This window comes from Sparus aurata, chromosome 13 (genome assembly GCF_900880675.1).
Source record: "Sparus aurata chromosome 13, fSpaAur1.1, whole genome shotgun sequence".
NCBI lineage: Eukaryota > Metazoa > Chordata > Actinopteri > Spariformes > Sparidae > Sparus > Sparus aurata.
In genome coordinates this window covers 3,619,302-3,636,871 of record NC_044199.1, presented here as the reverse complement: position 1 = coordinate 3,636,871, position 17,570 = coordinate 3,619,302, and the positions used below count along the sequence as shown (strand labels likewise).

The window sequence follows — 17,570 nt, the reverse complement described above, 5'->3', positions numbered from 1 at the left end:
TAAAATGTTATGAATGATACATGAACACATCATCAGAATACAGATAGAAATAAAACTGGAAGGTTATGTGTTTCAGCTACTAAAGTAGAAATTTCTGTCTCAAAGTATAACTAAAATCTCAAACACAGCCTTTAAAGATATGTATTGTAAAACAAAAAAAAACAAAAAAAAAAATGATGTAGTTACCGCAAACTGCTGCGCAGTTAGGTGTGCAGCTGGTGGTCCAGACAGGACAGGCTGGGGCTAATTTCAGTACACAGTACATAGACGTCTTTTATATGACGTCCTTTAACTAAACATTTGAAATAAGACTTGTAATAGAATATAAATAGCCCTAAAAGAACATATACATATATATATATTTATACTAACCTACCATGTCTTAAATGCTGTGTTTTAGTTAAACTTTTTAGATATTTCAAAGGGAAGAATTGTACTTTTTGGTAAGTGGTTACTTTAGATATTAAACATTTTACACACAAATCAGGCTTGTGAAAATGATGCTTTGTTAAAGATTAAACTACCTAACAGGCAGGTCTAAGAGTGGACAGTGTTGAGTTGCTGTACAGATTGTAAAGTCCTGTGTGGCAAACCTTTAACTCTAATTAGGCCACAAAGTAACCCCTTTAAGATTTTGCCCATCTGACACTATTTCACTATTAGATTTTACTATTTTATTGCAGGAAGTGTATGAAACTCATTAACTCAAATAAATCACACATTCTGTTGTTCTGGAAGGAATTTTTGTCAAAATAAATGATTCCCCTTCTTCTCTGAGAACCACTGGGCTATAGAAATCCATGTGACTTCACTATATGAATTATTCGAATTAGCTCCACCAAGATCAGCTAAATACAGCAAAATGTTGCACTGGTATGAATAATCAAAGATATAAAACGCCGACTTTTTCTCATTTTTTTTACATTCAGTACATTTTGTTCACAGTGTGCTGAATTATAATTGTAATAAACTACTTTTACATTGTGGTTCTGGTGCTTTCACTTCAGTAAAATATCTTCCTCCACCACCAGCCTGGTTTCAACCAACTGGCCAAAATGGAAACAGACACACAAGTAAAAAACTACAGTGACACATTGTTTTTCTTGTCAGACTGGTTTCAACTGAAAATGTCTGTAAACAAAAAGTCAACCATTAAAGAGCTTCTGGATATATCAACCCTGACAGGACTTGGCAGATGTGCACTCACTGGACAAAGTGTAAATATCCATTCTTTGGAGATATAAAACAGTTTCTTAGCAACATGAATCCGAGCAAACACAGAGCACTGTTGTCTCGGGGCGGTGACGTCCATTTAACACAAGACAGAAACTGTAAATTACAACTTAATATAAGGGCGCTTGATTACAGCACGGCGTACATCTCAACCAGATACAGTAAATTCCCAGTGAGTTGACTCCCCTGAATTCCTGAACGCCTTATCACGAGTTCAGTATCACTTCTGTTTCTGCAGGTGCAGAGTGAACATGAGAAAGAAGGAAGACGGCAGGATGGACAAATCAGCTTCATTTAAAAGAGGAGCCCAACAGTGATCATTATATCTTTAGAGAGTTGAATTTAAAAAGCAAATACAGTTGATTTTGAATAATGTGCACTCATCTAAATTGGGTGATTTTCACAACTTCATCTAAGCAGAGATCTCTACCAGTGATCCACAACCTTGTTGACAAACAAACTGACAAAGAGACATATTTCATGGATACTTCACGTTATATTCAATTCATAACAATTGCAGCAGAGAACAACAGAAACAACTGAGAACAACTGCGAACTGTAAAATCGTGTGTGAACAATTTTAGGTTGTTAAAACTGTTAAGCTCTTACAACTTAAATTTAATAGTCTGCTTTACCTTGTAATACTACTGTAATCAGTTTCCCGAATGTTTTTAAGTAAACTAAAATTCACAGTGTACAATGAACCAAAGTAGAACATTTATTTACTGCAGGAAGTTTGTTTAAAACAAACATTTGGATGAAATCTGACCAGATTTTATCTGTTTATGCAACCCAAATCAATAGATTCTTAGGCTTCTCAGTGTTTTCTCCCTCCCGACACCTGACGCCATTGTTCTATAAGCTCTGTGGTTGTTGTATTTTTCTGATGCAGGATCGGGTTTATTTTGTCCAGCATACAGAGGAGACTCTTTGAATATGTGTTCATATCGTCAACATGCACGTTTCCTGTGAGATTTATCCACAAGAATGTCCTCATTATGATCCAAACTTTAAAAAAAAGCAGAATTTGATTTAGTTTTGTTCAGAGAAGTGAATGAAATGCTGAGATACTGGCTTTTTATATATGTCCATTAAAAAAGTGTCTTACACCTTTTCAAATCATGATCTCAAGAAATGCATTTGGGACCCTGACAGGGGGCGGGACCACTGGTCATATATAACAGTTATGTCGCATTAGTCCTAATAGTAGACCTAAAATAAGTTTAAATGTTCATTAAAGATGCTCCAAATTGTTTACTGAGTTTAAAAGAAGGCTTGTTTTGTTCCTAGTTAAACGAATACACAGAATTCTTACTTTTTTTGCAACATTTTTAATAAACAGACCTTCTCATGCAACTTTAACATTATCGTTATCTTATAATGAATTACCCACATTCACACATAGTCCACGTTTGAGGTTGCGGTTCTTGCAGGTGCGAACTTGGCAGGTGTGTAAGGTCTGCTGTCTTTCGGGGGGCAGTTGTTGCAGAGCAGGCCTCCTCCCAGCAGCAGCAGCCCAGCAGCGCCCCAGCCGATATAGAGCGCAGCCCCGAGCTCCCTCCTCTGAGCTGCGATCACCATGGGGTTGTAAAAGTCCCTGATGACTGCGTGAGCTGACCACGACACCGGGATCAGGATCAGCAAGGCAGCTATGATGAAGATCACCCCAGACACGATGCACGCTTTGGCTTTGGCCACTTCATCCCCCATGCAGTTGGTGCACTTCCCTCCAACCACGGCCATGAGGACCCCAAACACCCCGACGATGACGGAGATGATCACCATCGCTCTGGCGGCCTGCAGGTCTTGAGGTAGCGCCAGCATGGAGTCGTAGACCTTACACTGCATCTGGCCCGTGCTCTGGACCACGCAGGTCATCCACAGGCCCTCCCAGATCACCTGGGCGGTGACGATGTTCGCCCCGACAAAAGCGGTGACTCTCCACATGGGCATAGCGCAGGTGATGATGGAGCCCAGCCAGCCGATGAAGGCCAGCAGCACACCCATGATCTGGAGGCCCTGAGAAGCCATGGTCACGCCACTGCAGCCTCAACTTCTACCAGAAGAAAGTGAAGATCACACTAAAAACCAACTCCACGCTCACACCTGCTCGAGGAAGTGTTTGCTGTTGCACTGATGCTCCGAGCTCCCACTGTGAGAACAAACCTGCCTCCCATTGTGGTTCCAGCTTTCAGGGTGGAGTTTCTGTGCTCCCAGACAAAAGGGGGGAAACCTGAGACCCAAAACCCACAACTGTTGTTCTCGCTCTCTGTTCATTGTGCCCTCACATACAAGCTTTGTTACTTCCAGCAAGGTTTCTACAATGGGAACAATGGCTCCAGATCTATATCCCACCTGTGCTCACACAAACACACACACACACACAGGTCAAGCCTTGAGCAAACACAAACTTCAGAGTTTTGGTCAACAGAGCAGGGAGTTAGCAAAGCTTCTTTATTCAACCTTCATTCCAACAACAGAGATTTAACCCTTGAGTAGCTTCTGAAAGTCATTCATTCTGGACTGTGTGTGCAATTAACATTTTTTAATCATAGCAAAAGGATTAAAGCAAAGGGATGTGACTACTTTGTGGCTTTTTTTGACTATTTACTCTCTTAACAATTAAAAAAATGGTCCTGTGAGTCAGGTGTACTACAGGACAAGTATAGTGTAAAGCACAAATACCTTTACCTGGAGGCTCACAGTTTGAAAAAAAACCAGTTTCCAGCCAGCGAGCCTCTTTTTTCCTGACACACCTAAACCTGATCGACAAGAACACGAGACAATAGCTGGTTCTCAAGTGTTGTTAAAACTATACTTGTTTTGATGAAAAGGTGGTGAATAGACATGGGCATCACTAAACGTGTAAAATGTAACATTAACACCAAAGAAATACACTAAAAGCTCATGTAAGAATTTTCTTGTTTCATTTAATGACCACTTAATGTGTCGACGTTGGTTCTGTGTGAATGCATGAGGAGATAAAAAGCAAAGCACAAGTCATGTCGAATTTGTTAAACAAAATATTTATTTACAGTTTAACCGGCACATCATGAATCTCACACACATGTTCCATAACCCACATACAGCATATTCAAATTAAAACAGAGATTATAGAACAAACTGCTTAGAAAACACTTAGAAAAGACTAATTTTCATATAAACAATACATGAAACAGTGGTAACAAATAAAACAGAATTTCCTCTTTGGGTGTGGTTTCATTCCAAACACTCAGGAATACTTTCTGCTCGAGTGACATCCTGATTTCAACACTCACAACCCATTAGCACCAGTTCATCTGTCCCAGTAATCGTTGTGGAAGCCAGTTACTGGTTCATAGATCTGATTCAGACATAGTCTTTCCCGGACGCTGGTGCTGAGGCATCAGATCGGGCAGCTTTGTATTTTGCAGTGTAGGAGCCCTCATCTTTAGGAGGGCAGTTGCAGCAGAGTATCCCCCCTCCGATCAGCATCAAGGCACCTGCTCCCCAGCCGATGTAGAGCGCGGCGCCCAGCTCTCTCTTCTGGGCACTGATCAACAGCGGGTTGTAGAAGTCTCGGATGATGGTGTGGGCGGTCCAGCAGACGGGGATGAGGCAGAGGACTCCAGCCACGATGAACATAACTCCAGCTGCGATGCCCACCTTGCTCTTGGACGTCAGATCCTCCACGCAGTTGGTGCATTGCCCCCCGGCTACAGAGAGCAGGATAGCCATGACGCCCACGATGATGGCAACGATGGTGAGGGCCCGGGCGGCCTGGAGGTCAGAGCTGAGGGCCAGCATGGAGTCGTAGACCTTACACTGCATCTGGCCTGTGCTCTGCACCACGCAGCTCATCCAGATACCCTCCCAGGAGGTCTGCGAGGTGACGATGTTGCTGCCGATGAAAGCAGTGACCTTCCACATGGGAAGGGCACATACAATGATGGCACCAATCCAGCCCAGGATGCCCAGAGCTGCGCCCAGCATTTGTAACCCGGCAGACACCATGGTGGACAGCGGATTTGCTCTTCAAAATGAACTTCTTCCTTTCTTTCAAAGTGACTTGAAAGATCTCGCTCTGTGTGTTGCAATTCCTCCCTTGCAGTGACGTAGGCCTGTGTGTTGTTTGTCTTCTTCTGTGATGGAGGCCGGTCCTTTGTTCAACGGGTGAGTTTGCTGAATGAGGATTCAGAGGAGAGCAGGTACATATGATTGCCTTTAAATAAGGGGAGGAGTCCCTGCTCTTCCGGTCCAGCCCCAAAGTCCGCAGAACCTGTTTACCCTCCCCCAACTGTCCATGTAACACAAGAAGACGTGAGACTGCTTTGCTTGTAGCACCAGAATCGTTAAAACACACTCCACTTTTACATGATAAAGCGTCTTATTTAAGAAAAGATGATAGTGACAGATTAAGGGTTTTTTTTGTTCATCTCACCTCTCAACTTCCCTCACCCCCCACGGTTTCACCTGAAGCAGCTGGAGGGTGGAGTGATGTCATGAGCGAGAGGTGAGTCAGTCTGTATTGAATGACAATACCTCAAAAACTTTGCACCGACCAAATATGGTCTTGTGCTCAGTGATTTTACTGCATTACACCTTCACAAACTATGGCTGACATGCTGCTGGAGTCAAAACAGAGGCCCAGAACATCTTCACTCAACTGTACATAGTTATAATTATCATCATCAAAGATTCTCACAGACGGAAAACCACCTGTTGACCAGTTTAAGCAACAAAATGAGGAATTGAGGAAAGACGGTGGTTTCAATTCAGTGTTCATAAAGTTAAAACATTACGGTTGGTGCTTGATGTTTACGATTTAACCAAAATCATAAATCTTTTTGACCATGAAATTGAAAAAAATTCTATGAGCAGATTCTGTGTTGGAAGAAAGGATATTTTGGTGGAAACAAAATCAGACACTGAATAAAAAAGACCATCCAAAACACTCAAGAAACTACTGTACAGTCTCATGTTGTCACACACTCCCTCACCCGTGACCACGTCACCCCCGTCCTGCCTCACCTCCACTGGCTCCCCATCCCCCAGCGTATCCACTTCAAACTCCTTATTATCACCCGCAAAGCCCTCCACAACCTGCTCTACTCCCGTCTGACACTCCCACTCCGGTCTGCTGACACAAACCTCCTCTCCCCCGCCAGCAGGACTAAAAACAGGTCCTCGGGGGGACGGAGCATTCTCCGTTCACTCCGACTCACCCCCTCCTCACTCTCCCCCTTCAAGGAATCCCTTAAAACCCGTCTCGTCAACACTGCTTACAACCACGAACAAACTCTGTTCTCATCCTCCTTCTCTGCCTTGTTCCCCTTCTTATGGATTATTTCATCTTGGTGCTGTTGTTCTTTGTTAAACATCTCTAAGTGTTCAGAAAAGTGCTATAAAATGTGTTCTTTCCTTATGTAATACTTTAGAGACAGGAAGCAACAGCTGTCCACCTTTCAACAAACTCTGACGAAAAATGAAATAATTGTCATGACTTTAAGATATTAAAAAGTATTTTAAATTACATATTGTGTCAAATAAACTGGAGGAGACACGCAAACGCTAGCCCCTGAACACATGATCAATTATACACATCCCAAATCTGAGTATTGCACCTCATCTGTTCCTCTCCTCTCTTTCTAAGCTTTTCCTCAACTTCAGTTTGCTTTCTCCTTCAAGATGAGACGTTTCGTTGTCGGTCAACGTAGACAAGAGTGTCGTTGATCATCGTTTAAGTGTTTGTGATAAAAATGTGACATAAAGGGACAATTTTAAAGCTCTAGTTGAAAGACCAGAGAGGAAAACCTACTGGGACAAATGTTTGAAATGATTCTTCAGGTAACTTAACGCCATAACAAGCAATTTACCGATTAGTTGACAGCAATTAGATTAAGTCAATTATTTTGATTATCAAAAAAGTGGTTTGACTCATTTATTAAGAAATAAATGTCTCTGATTCCAGCTTCTTAAATGTGATTAATTTCTCATTTCTTTACTACTCTATGTGGACAAAACAAAATGTCATTTTGGGCTTTTTTCACAGTTTTATTTTATTTTAAAGACCAAACAACTACAAAAATAGTCTACAGATCAACTAACAATGAAAGTAGTTGTTAGTTGATGCCCTACTGTATGTGAAACTGGATAAATGGTCAACATGTAGCTTTAAATAACAGAAAAAAACATATATTTCAATAAACTCTCACACCTAAAAATCTGAATATTATTTAACAGTCTGGTTTTAAACAGGTCTCCTGTATCATTAATGTGCTTCGGTGTAGTTGTATTCAGTTTTATGTTGGATCTTCTGTACGCTCTCTACGGTTAGATTAATTAATGGTGTGCATGTGCAGAATTACATTTACACAGAGAAATGTGACATAGAGGCCGAGGTCGTCTTTGAGCTCTGTTATGTTCGGCCTGGGTGAGTTCTGTGAATCAGACTGAAGGCCGATTGTAAGTGTGAACATACAAGAGTTTTTGTTCAGAGAAGATCACAGGAAAACGCTTGTGTTTGATATTTATGCGAAACTGATGTGAGCAGACTGGAGGGAGGGGGGACAACCAAGAGGGGTCAGTGTGAGTGCAAGTACTGTGATAAACAACGTGTTTGACAGGTCTGGATTTTGTACCGTCTACATTTTCTAACCTCTGAAGTTCTGTGTGCGGTTCTCCGCTCTGCCCAGAGGGAGGCAGCAGCTTCCACTTTCTGTCACTTAACTATGTATGTGTGTGTGTGTGTGTGTGTGTGTGTGTGTGTGTGTGTGTGTGTGTGTGTTTGGTGGAGTACACACTTGTGCAACAACCTGCCCTGAATTCCCTTGAAGAGTCACTTTGGTTCAAATCTGACTCAGAGGAAAAGAAAAAACCCACTGTGAGTTTACTTTCATGCAGTTTGATTTGAGCTCGTACATTTTGATTAATACACGCGGCCCTGGGTTTGTTTGCTCTGCTCTGGAGCTTTTCCACGCACAAAGAGGGAAAGACGGATGTCTGTGCGGTTGTGAAAGTGTGGCATCACCCGCTGTTCAAAGGGGCTTTTAACTGCGGTTTTGAATGCATCCATAAATCTCTGAGCAGCCATTAAATTCAAGGCTCCCAAAGTCTTTCAAAGGACTTATTACTTAGTAACTGAGAGTGTGCTTATAGAGCAATATTCCCACTGACCAGTGACCTAATAACGCTGCCAGTGGAAATCCCCGTCTTTCTTTGAAATGAAGGCAGGTGATTGGTTCAGAGACATCTCGGTGTGATTTTGACAAAGGAAACATATTTAGATGTGGTAAACCCCGTCAATACAAAACTTCTTCATGTAAATATGAGGTGTAACGTGTTCCAGAGGTGTTCTCAGGCCAACAGTTTCTATTACATTATACTGCCCCTGACTCATTGTGATAGGCGGTTTAAGAGCCTGCTATCTGCGACAGAAGAGACGGTGTTTCAGTTTTTAATGGTCGCTATGAACAAGTTTCATTCTTGTCAACTGTGATCAAAGTGCAATCTCACTCTGCTGGCAGACGTAAACAATTCTCAACATGCCAAAACTGGATAACTCCCCCATTTATGGTTTCCCGATGGACAGACAGCTTGAATTGCTGCCTAACTGCTGCTAACTGTAGCTGCCATTAGCTAGGTAGCTCAGTTAGCCATGCAGCTAGCAGTCCTTTTAGCCGACTCTCCATAAATCACTGACATTTGAGACCCACCAGAACATCAGAGGGGGCAACCAGAACATATGAGTCCTGGTAGGAGTCGTTAATCACCTGGTATGACAGCAGTAGGAGCGCCAAGTTGCAAAAAATACCAATTATTGCATAATGTTGCTTTAAATGACAGATTGAATTAAGGTTTTTACTTCAAGAATTAGTTTGTAAAGCGCTTTTAAAAGCTTTAAAACCAATGCAGTTTTGCATTAATACTGAGCAAATAGTGCACCTTATATTCACATTTAGCTTTTGTCCCCCATTGATGTTTCTGACTAACGGAAAGCCACGTTGACCTCAAAGGACACGTCTTTATTTGTCTTCTTGTCCTGTACTTTGTCTGTACTTCCACTCTGGTATACTTTTATAGCTGTCTTCCCGCCTGTATGTAGGTTACTGTGTTCACTTGTTGGCAATAGTTGTGGATCGATGCTCGGATGCTATCTCAACTTCCTTTGGCACGTAACCAAATAGATAAAGCCGTTACTCATAAGCTGAAATACCATCTCCACACACGCAGTTGGACTTGATGATGGATCATTTGTGTGTTTTTCTCTGCAGCTGGAGAGGCGGAAGTGCTCACATTCTCACAAACACACCAACGCACATATGAGGAAACAACCGGAGAGTGGATCATCCCTCTGCTCACTGAAACTCACTTATCATGTCCTGTGAGAGATAGAGCCGACTGGTGAAACTCCCAAATCTACTTCCCTGGAATAATGTCTGTGGTGTTGTTGCACTACTTAAAAGCAAAGAGGTGTGTCAGTACCGGGAATGGACTTCATATTCAGAGGCTAATCCAGGCTGCCTGAGCTATTAATGTGTAGTGAAGGGTTGTGTTTGACAAGAAATGACTGTGTAGCTCATTTCCAGATGGAGATGCTTCCCACATATTCTGTTTTTTCAAGGCTTGTGAGATATTTTGTTAAACGTATTAGCAAACTAGTCGCACAAGAACGCTGTCTAGACAGATGTGAGCACTAATAATAGACATATTAGATGTTTACATTCATTATAATCAGGTTTTCTTACATATAATTGAGACATGAGGTGGTTGAGTACAGTTAGTGATGAAAACAATCATTGTTCAGCAGCTGACCAAGTAGCACAACGTACACAAACACACAGCAGTGTCATGTTTACACACCAGCTCTGAAACTTTTGTCTGTCTCTCTTTTGGGGTTAATTTCAGGAGCATGTTTGATTTGCTGTAATTATTTATTTCGCATCCTTCAAAAACAAATCTGGAGCTTGTGGGCCAAATTCAGGCAATGCGGTTCAGTTTTAAGTTTATTTAAACTCTTTAAACTTGTAGGATTAAAGGAGATATTATACTTTATTGTTTTTTTACCTTTCCTGATGTCCACACCGACAGAAACTCCTCTAAAATGCCCGAAATGCTTGTCTTTAATTCTGTGACTTAGTGACATCACTATTGTAAAAGGGAAGCTAACTGGCAGCTGAAAACACGACAGAGCCAACCAGAGACATGGTGAGTGGTGTTGGCTCAGGCATGTGTGAGCCGACCAATCAGAGCAGACCGGGTATTTAAAGAGACAGGAGCATCTCAGACAGAGGGGGGAGAAAACAGATGTTTTTTTTAGCATTAAGGTATTTAAAACTATTCCAGTAGTAACCCCAAACGAAATTATGAACCTGACAATGTGCATGATATGTTTCCTTCACTTGTTTTTTACAATCAGAGCACGACCGAGCACTATTCTTCAATTTTCATTATTTATTTTATTTGTTTGTTAATGTGTCTTATGTCATTTTTTTCACATGTACATAAGGTAAAAGGAGTCACATGCAACTCTACAGATCTACTGAGCTGATCGTTTTCATTTTACTGCCAGAAAAGTTGCATTGTTCGGTGCGACTCCGCTCATCATTGCCAGCAGTTGGCATCAGTTTTCAGCTCTCGCAGCTTTAATAACGACTGTCAAACAGCAAATCAAACTGTCCAAGTGTGCAAACATAGAATTTGATAGTATCAGCTGTCAGATATGATTTGAGTTGTCTGGTTGTTTGTCTTCTTCCTTAATACCGAGATAATGTCAGCAGATTGCTTTTCATCAGGCGTTATCTTATCGCGGTTTCTGGGTTAACAATTCATAAGCAGGTGTGTTTGACTAACATTGAAGCGTGATAATGTATACACGTATACAAGATAAAAAGTCTGATAGTGGCACCGTACAGATCCGTGAAGACATGCACATGGATTCAGACTGACCGGGTCACGCAGATCTGGTTTGAACGAGAAACCAGAATCTGTGTCACTGTCATAGCTCATCCCAAAGTCGAGCCGTTGATACGTGAAGCCTCTCTCTGCCTCGTGGGAAAAAAAGTATCTGCATTATTCTGACTCACCATTCTTACATTTTGGTGGGAAGTTTTGTTTTTTGCTAATTGTATGCTTGTCATTCCTGTGGATACTGGCTGAACCACAAAAACGATTGTTTTTAAAGGAAATCTGGTATTATTGTGTATTTCTAGATCAACTGATTCAGCTACCAAGTACTCTCTGTGTGTCTAAAGCCTGATATAATATCTATATCTAATAAAATACGAGAAGAAGACAAAACAGGAGACAGAGGTGGGAACTAGTCTGATTTGCAAGTTACAAGTAAGTCTCAAGTCTTTGCACTCAAGTCCCAAATTCTGTTTTGTTTCTGCCGTCGTTGCTGTGGGATGATGTGTGCAAAGTAGCTGGCAGTGTTGTAAAAAACAAGGAATTTCCCCCCCGCGGTAAATAAAGTCCAACTAACTAACTAACTTTTTCTTGAGTTTTGAGTCCTTGTCCCTAAACAACAGAGCCGTCACGAACCGTTCACTGTGGAACTTCAAATTTAAAAAACAAGTTGAAGGTTGCTCCATCTGTAACCTCAAACCACTCGTTCCACATACTGCAATTTGTTTGTTTGATGATTCATGCAGTTCTTGTCCACTAGTCTAGTTTCTGTACGTGACAATGTTCCCTTTGGTGTCATTTTTACAGCTGTGACTCAGGAACACAACACTAATTCATCGTGGTTCTACTGAAACAGTTTGAATCAAAAAGTCAAAGGGCTCTAATGTCAAATCTGAGAGTCCATGTGCATTCATTTGAAAGGAACATGGGCACTGTACGTCATTTGTGTAAATCCCACTTTTGCTCCAGTGCCCAGCTGTTTTAGGAAATTATTGTCAATATAAAAAAGAAAACTTAATATACGTGACCCCCTTTTTATAAAAGTTTATATCTGCAGTATGTTCCAACAGGCTTACGGCTCACAGATTGTTTGTTTTGGTCTTTGCAGAGCGGTTGGTCCATATCTTTATACAAAAAAAAAAAAAGATTCCTATCCTTTATTGTTGTTCATTAACCTGAATTGTATTGTATGACTGCCCACAGACTGTGAGTGACCCAGTCCAGATGGTCCCACCCAAAAGTTTCGGTCATAAAATCGGTCACGTTGTAGTCGAGGCTAGAAACACAACAAAAACAAAACTAAAAGAAAAGACAACAGAAAACACATCCGATACACACTCAGGTTCCCCCCGTATCTCTTCCCCCTCTTTCTCAAACACAATCCCACTCTATGCAAACAGACACAATGGATACATGTACACACATACACACACACATCTAGAATAGAATAGAATACATGTTGGTGTGTCCGTTACAGTCTCCTGTGGTCACCTATCAACCACATAACAGGCGCTTCCTTGGCCATTCATTACCTCCTGACAGCAATAAAGCAAACACACCCAGAGCTACCATGGGCAAAAGGTTAAGCCATAAAAATACCCTTCATTTGAAAAAGCACACATACGAGAACCAACACGCCCAGGTGGTAAACGAGGCCAATGCCCAGGGCTCACATGATTGGCTTGGCTGAGGGAGTGATGTCATCCATTAGGAGGGCCTGACCGCTTGGTAATAAAATAATACACAGATAAGGGTCATCGTCTTCGTACTAGCAGCAGGAGAACACGGGAAGCGATATCGGAGCAGGCACGTACACGACGCCGAGAGTTTGTGGAGGAAGAACACTTTGAAAAATCTCACCTCTCGATCCAGCAGCAGGCGAAGCGACAGCTCGAGGAGGAGGAGGCTCACCTGGTGGAGAGCGAAGAGGAGCAAATATCAAGATCAAGCAAATATCAAGATCAAGCCTTCAGATATTTGCTGGAAAGGAGGAAAAGGAAGAAAGGAAATTCAGTAAAGAGGGACCAAGAGGACAAATAAAGGGACTCTTAATCCAAAGCGAGGACCCCTGTCTGGGTGCACGATGGCGACTCTTGCACTTGAACTGACCGGCATTTCTCTGGCAGTCCTCGGCTGGGTGCTATGCATCATCAGCTGCGCCCTGCCGATGTGGAGGGTGTCCGCCTTCATTGGCGCCAACATCGTCACTGCTCAGGTGTTCTGGGAGGGCCTGTGGATGAACTGCGTGTTCCAGAGCACGGGCCAGATGCAGTGTAAGGTCTACGACTCCATGCTGGCTTTACCTCAGGACCTGCAGGCCGCCAGGGCGCTCACCATGGTCGCCATCATCCTGGGGCTTGTGGCTCTTCTCATCTCTATGGTGGGGGCAAAGTGCACCAACTGCATCGACGATGAAGGGGTTAAAGCCAGGGTGATGATCTCCTCAGGCGGGGCGTTCATCACAGCAGCTCTGGCCGAGCTGGTGCCAGTTTCCTGGTCAGCAAACACCATCGTAGTTGAGTTTTACAGTCCCATCGTCCCCACTGGTCAGAAGATGGAGATCGGGGCGGCGTTGTATGTGGGCTGGGCTGCCTCCGCCATGCTGCTCATTGGGGGGTCCATCCTCTGCTGCAGTTGCCCTCCACAGGAAGAGAAACCAACGAGGTACAGCCTGCACCCCCAGAGTCGTATAGCGTACTCCGCCGCACCGAGGTCAATCGCTCAGAGCTCCTACAACAGGAGGGACTATGTGTGAGAGAAGAGCAGAGGGATCAGGAAGATGACTTTTATATGTTCACATTTGCAATATGTGAAGAAGTGTAGCTAAACAATAATATCGCTGGTTTAACTGGAACCAGTCGTTCACTAGAAAATGGTAAAAGAGCCAAACCAGGTGTCTGGTTGGTGTGTGGATAGTAACGACCATAATTGTTTGTAAATAAAACGTTTTTTTTAAATACTTTTGAAGAGAAATAGCCCTTGACGGATGTTCAGTGGACCTGTTTACATTACCACTGGTCCAACAGAAGCAGCTGATAAGATCCGACTCAAGGTGGGACAAAATACGGCAGGTGACTTTTGTCTATGCAGTCGGCTCAGTAGGGACATATTTATTATTTGTGCTTTTAACATTTACATTGTGGATGTTCCTCGCTGGGCTGACGAGTGTGTACATATCAGGTATCATACTGTCGACTATTGCAAACTAAATGGGGACACTTGTGTGACTGTACTGAGTTTTAAATGGCTTGTTTTTTTTCTGGGCTGATGATGTTTTTCTTGCTATTATTACAAAACACAGACACACACTGAGTTGTAGAGACATTGTACAGCCGAGCAAAACGGAGCTCGCTTTGGGCTCCAAAGCAAGGTCAACATGGCGGAGTGGGCTGTGGGAAGAATAAGAGACGTACATAGTTTATGTTGCATATCGACGGTGTTCCATCTCCATCACAATTCACTTCATTATGCGTCTGTGTTTGGACATTTTCTACAAAGGTTTATGGTTTTATATAACATGTCTTTTGTTGTATTATCATCGAACGTGTTGTGTGCACTGGACTTTATGAATGAATATGTTTTGTTTTGAGATCTACTGAAATTATTGAAATATAATAAATAACAATACATCATGAATGAATAAAGATTTTCACTGTGAAACATTATGTGGCCGTGATTCAACCTGATTAGCGTTTTGATACTTGGCATTGGGAGAAAAAGCACAAAGAGTTAAAGGTTTTAATTCTTCATAGATGATGATGATCAATAAGTATAAGATAACATAACAGAAGATAACAGAAACTGAATTATATAATCTGTATTTTGTTATTTATATGTTATTGCATGAGAAAGTTAGTGAGAGTTAGTGATATCTTCCCTGAGTATGTCAGCGCTGCACCGTATAGATGATTTTGTTTCAGATTCCGTTGTGCAGAAATCTGATATGACAGGAAGTCCGTTCTGTTTTGGGGTCTGACTCGGTGCCTGAAGCACAGATAACAACATTTTTCCTGTTCTGAATAGCGTAAAGTAGAGACGCCTGCTAAATAAACACCAGGAACGTCACTGGCTGTGACCTATTTCTGCCTCTCTGTCAACCACTGAACAAAAATCTGTCAACATCCAGGAGACAACTTTCCATTTCGATCTCTTGTTGATGGAAAGTCGGGTCAAGTTTTAAAGTCCACAAGAGATCTTTGGAGCTTCACAGCAAAATGGCGCTGGAACATTCTTGTTTTAAAATGTAAAAATACAAACTACAATAAAAAATAAGAAACATAAAATGGCTCCATACAGCTTGTCTGGTGTAATCCAACTCTTTGGAAGCTTCCAACTTAATTAGAAAAGGTTATAAAGTTGTTGTTTACACCCTTATTGAAGCAGAAATCTCATCTGTTGCTGCTGAGCTGAAAGCGTCGGTGCTCAACAAAAGTCAAAAGTTCTGTATCTCAAATTAAACTCAAGTAGAAATACAAAAGTGTGAGCAGCAAAATATACTTAAAGGACCAAAAGTTTAAGTAATCATTAAGCAAACTGACTCATTTCTGAATAACGTTTATTATATTGTTAGAACCCTGTGGTGACACGCTTGTAACAAACACTTTAAATGCCCTGAAATGTGTCAAGTTTCTTACAGGTTAAAATTATTGATGCATTAATGTGTTATCAACTAAATCTCATCTCATTTGACCTATAATGATACATCCTAACCTACTAAATGATTATGTGTAAAGATATTAATCTGAATCTGCAAACCTACTAAGGTGATCACATAAATATCGTGGAGTTAAACAATATGTCTTTCTGAAATATAGTGAAGTTAAGGAATGAAACTGCAGAAAATTACTCATGTAAATTACCTTTGACTTATAAATTGTGTTGTTTTACATGTTGTTCCTTCTGTTATGTGTTTTTTGTTGACAGCAGATGCAAATTAGCAGCTTGCTAACTCTGGTGCAATTACTTTTAATGACCTGTCCCTGTAAAAATCATATATAAAATGAAAAATTAAATAATAATAATGATAATACACTTTATTTAATGCTCGTTATGGCACTCAAATACACTTAACATGAATTAAAAAAAAAAATTGAAAAAAGATTTTAACATAAAAAAGAAAGTCATCAGAGATGTGAAGCAGTTCTGCTGCTATATGTGACACCGCAGTTTAAACTCATATGATCTGTTAATGTTTCTGTATTTGTTTTGGTAACAGGAGCAGCAGGTGAACACAGGTGGACTGATACAGGCAGCCTACAGGTGTGGCTGTTATCTCACCTGTGATGCATCAGCTGAAGTTGTTACATAAACATGAGAGACTGACTGATGGACGAAACGGCAAACAGCCTCCCTGTTGTTCAGCCCTCAGGTTTGTTTACGTGTGTTGTTGTTTTAGATCCACATTCATGTCATGAATACGTTCAGACATTCATTTGTAAGATGAGTTTGTTAATCGAACCTGTAAGTGATGAGAAGTGTTTCAGTTTGAGTGAGTTTAAAAAATCCTCCAAAAAGAGAAAAAGTCGTCCTGTTTTGTAGTTATTTTTACAAAATTACATAACAGGCAGTTAGTTGTATTTTATTCCAAGACATAAATAAATGAATAAATAAATACATAAATATTATTATTTATGTATTTATGTATTTATTTATTTATTTATTTATTTATTTACTTATTTATTTATTTTACAGTAATTTGTTTATTTATTTCCATATTTCCGTTATTTATGTATTCATTTTTAGTTTATAGTTAACATTTGCTTTAATTAATAAAGCAATTAAACATATAAAATCTTGAGAATAAAGTTAATGTTAAAAAAGAAAGAAAGAAAAAAAAATAATATTTAAAGAAAGAAAGAAAGGAAGGAAGGAAGGAAGGAAGAAAGAAAGAAAGAAACAGAATTAATATTGAAAGAAAGAATGAAAGAAAGAAAGATAATGAATATTTTAATAGGGACATTTTCATCAAGAAGTGTCCTTTCATTTAAGGAATCACCCAAAAATAAGAATACCTGACAAATGTGGCGATTAGCCGTCTTTTTAAATGAAATTGTAACCAGTTTGTAGTTAATTATTCCCCTTAACGTCTACATTTTCTAATCCCTTTGACTGTTTTACTAAATGTTGTGCTTCATCTCACTATTTCTCCTGAAGAAAAACAGATACAAACTCAGTATATTCAGCCTCGTGTGTGTCGAGCGGAGAGTTAAACCGATACTGAATGCATCACGCTGTCTGTATGCTCAAGGTGTCTGAGAATCGGCCCATTATGTTTTCTCCCTGCTCATATTTACTCTGGGTGCAGTTATTCCGGTTTCCATCCGAGCTTTGGGATTGTTTTCCTTACACTGGATCCTGACTGTTTGAGAAACTCACACGACTGGAACCAGGAAGTGACAAGAGACCAACAGTATCAGAGGGACGATCCACTTATGGCCTTGAGTGCGTGTTTG

General features: G+C 40.9%; 3 protein-coding genes across 3 annotated transcripts; 1 reads left to right on the top strand and 2 right to left on the bottom strand.

Moving 5' to 3' along the window:
* Positions 1–153: 153 nt before the first annotated feature.
* On the bottom strand, positions 154–3,393 carry LOC115594464 (claudin-4-like). The gene has a single exon (XM_030438551.1). The coding sequence runs from the start codon at positions 3,262–3,264 to the stop codon at positions 2,629–2,631; it is 636 nt and encodes a 211-aa protein (XP_030294411.1). The 5' UTR covers positions 3,265–3,393; the 3' UTR covers positions 154–2,628.
* Positions 3,394–4,238: 845 nt separating this feature from the next.
* On the bottom strand, positions 4,239–5,408 carry cldnb (claudin b). The gene has a single exon (XM_030437103.1). It carries the CDS (start codon positions 5,224–5,226, stop codon positions 4,582–4,584), a length of 645 nt encoding a protein of 214 aa, XP_030292963.1. The 5' UTR covers positions 5,227–5,408; the 3' UTR covers positions 4,239–4,581.
* A 7,466-nt stretch (positions 5,409–12,874) lies between these two features.
* On the top strand, positions 12,875–14,780 carry LOC115593621 (claudin-4-like). Its single transcript, XM_030437204.1, has one exon. It carries the CDS (start codon positions 13,202–13,204, stop codon positions 13,871–13,873), a length of 672 nt encoding a protein of 223 aa, XP_030293064.1. The 5' UTR covers positions 12,875–13,201; the 3' UTR covers positions 13,874–14,780.
* The last annotated feature ends 2,790 nt before the right edge of the window (positions 14,781–17,570 follow it).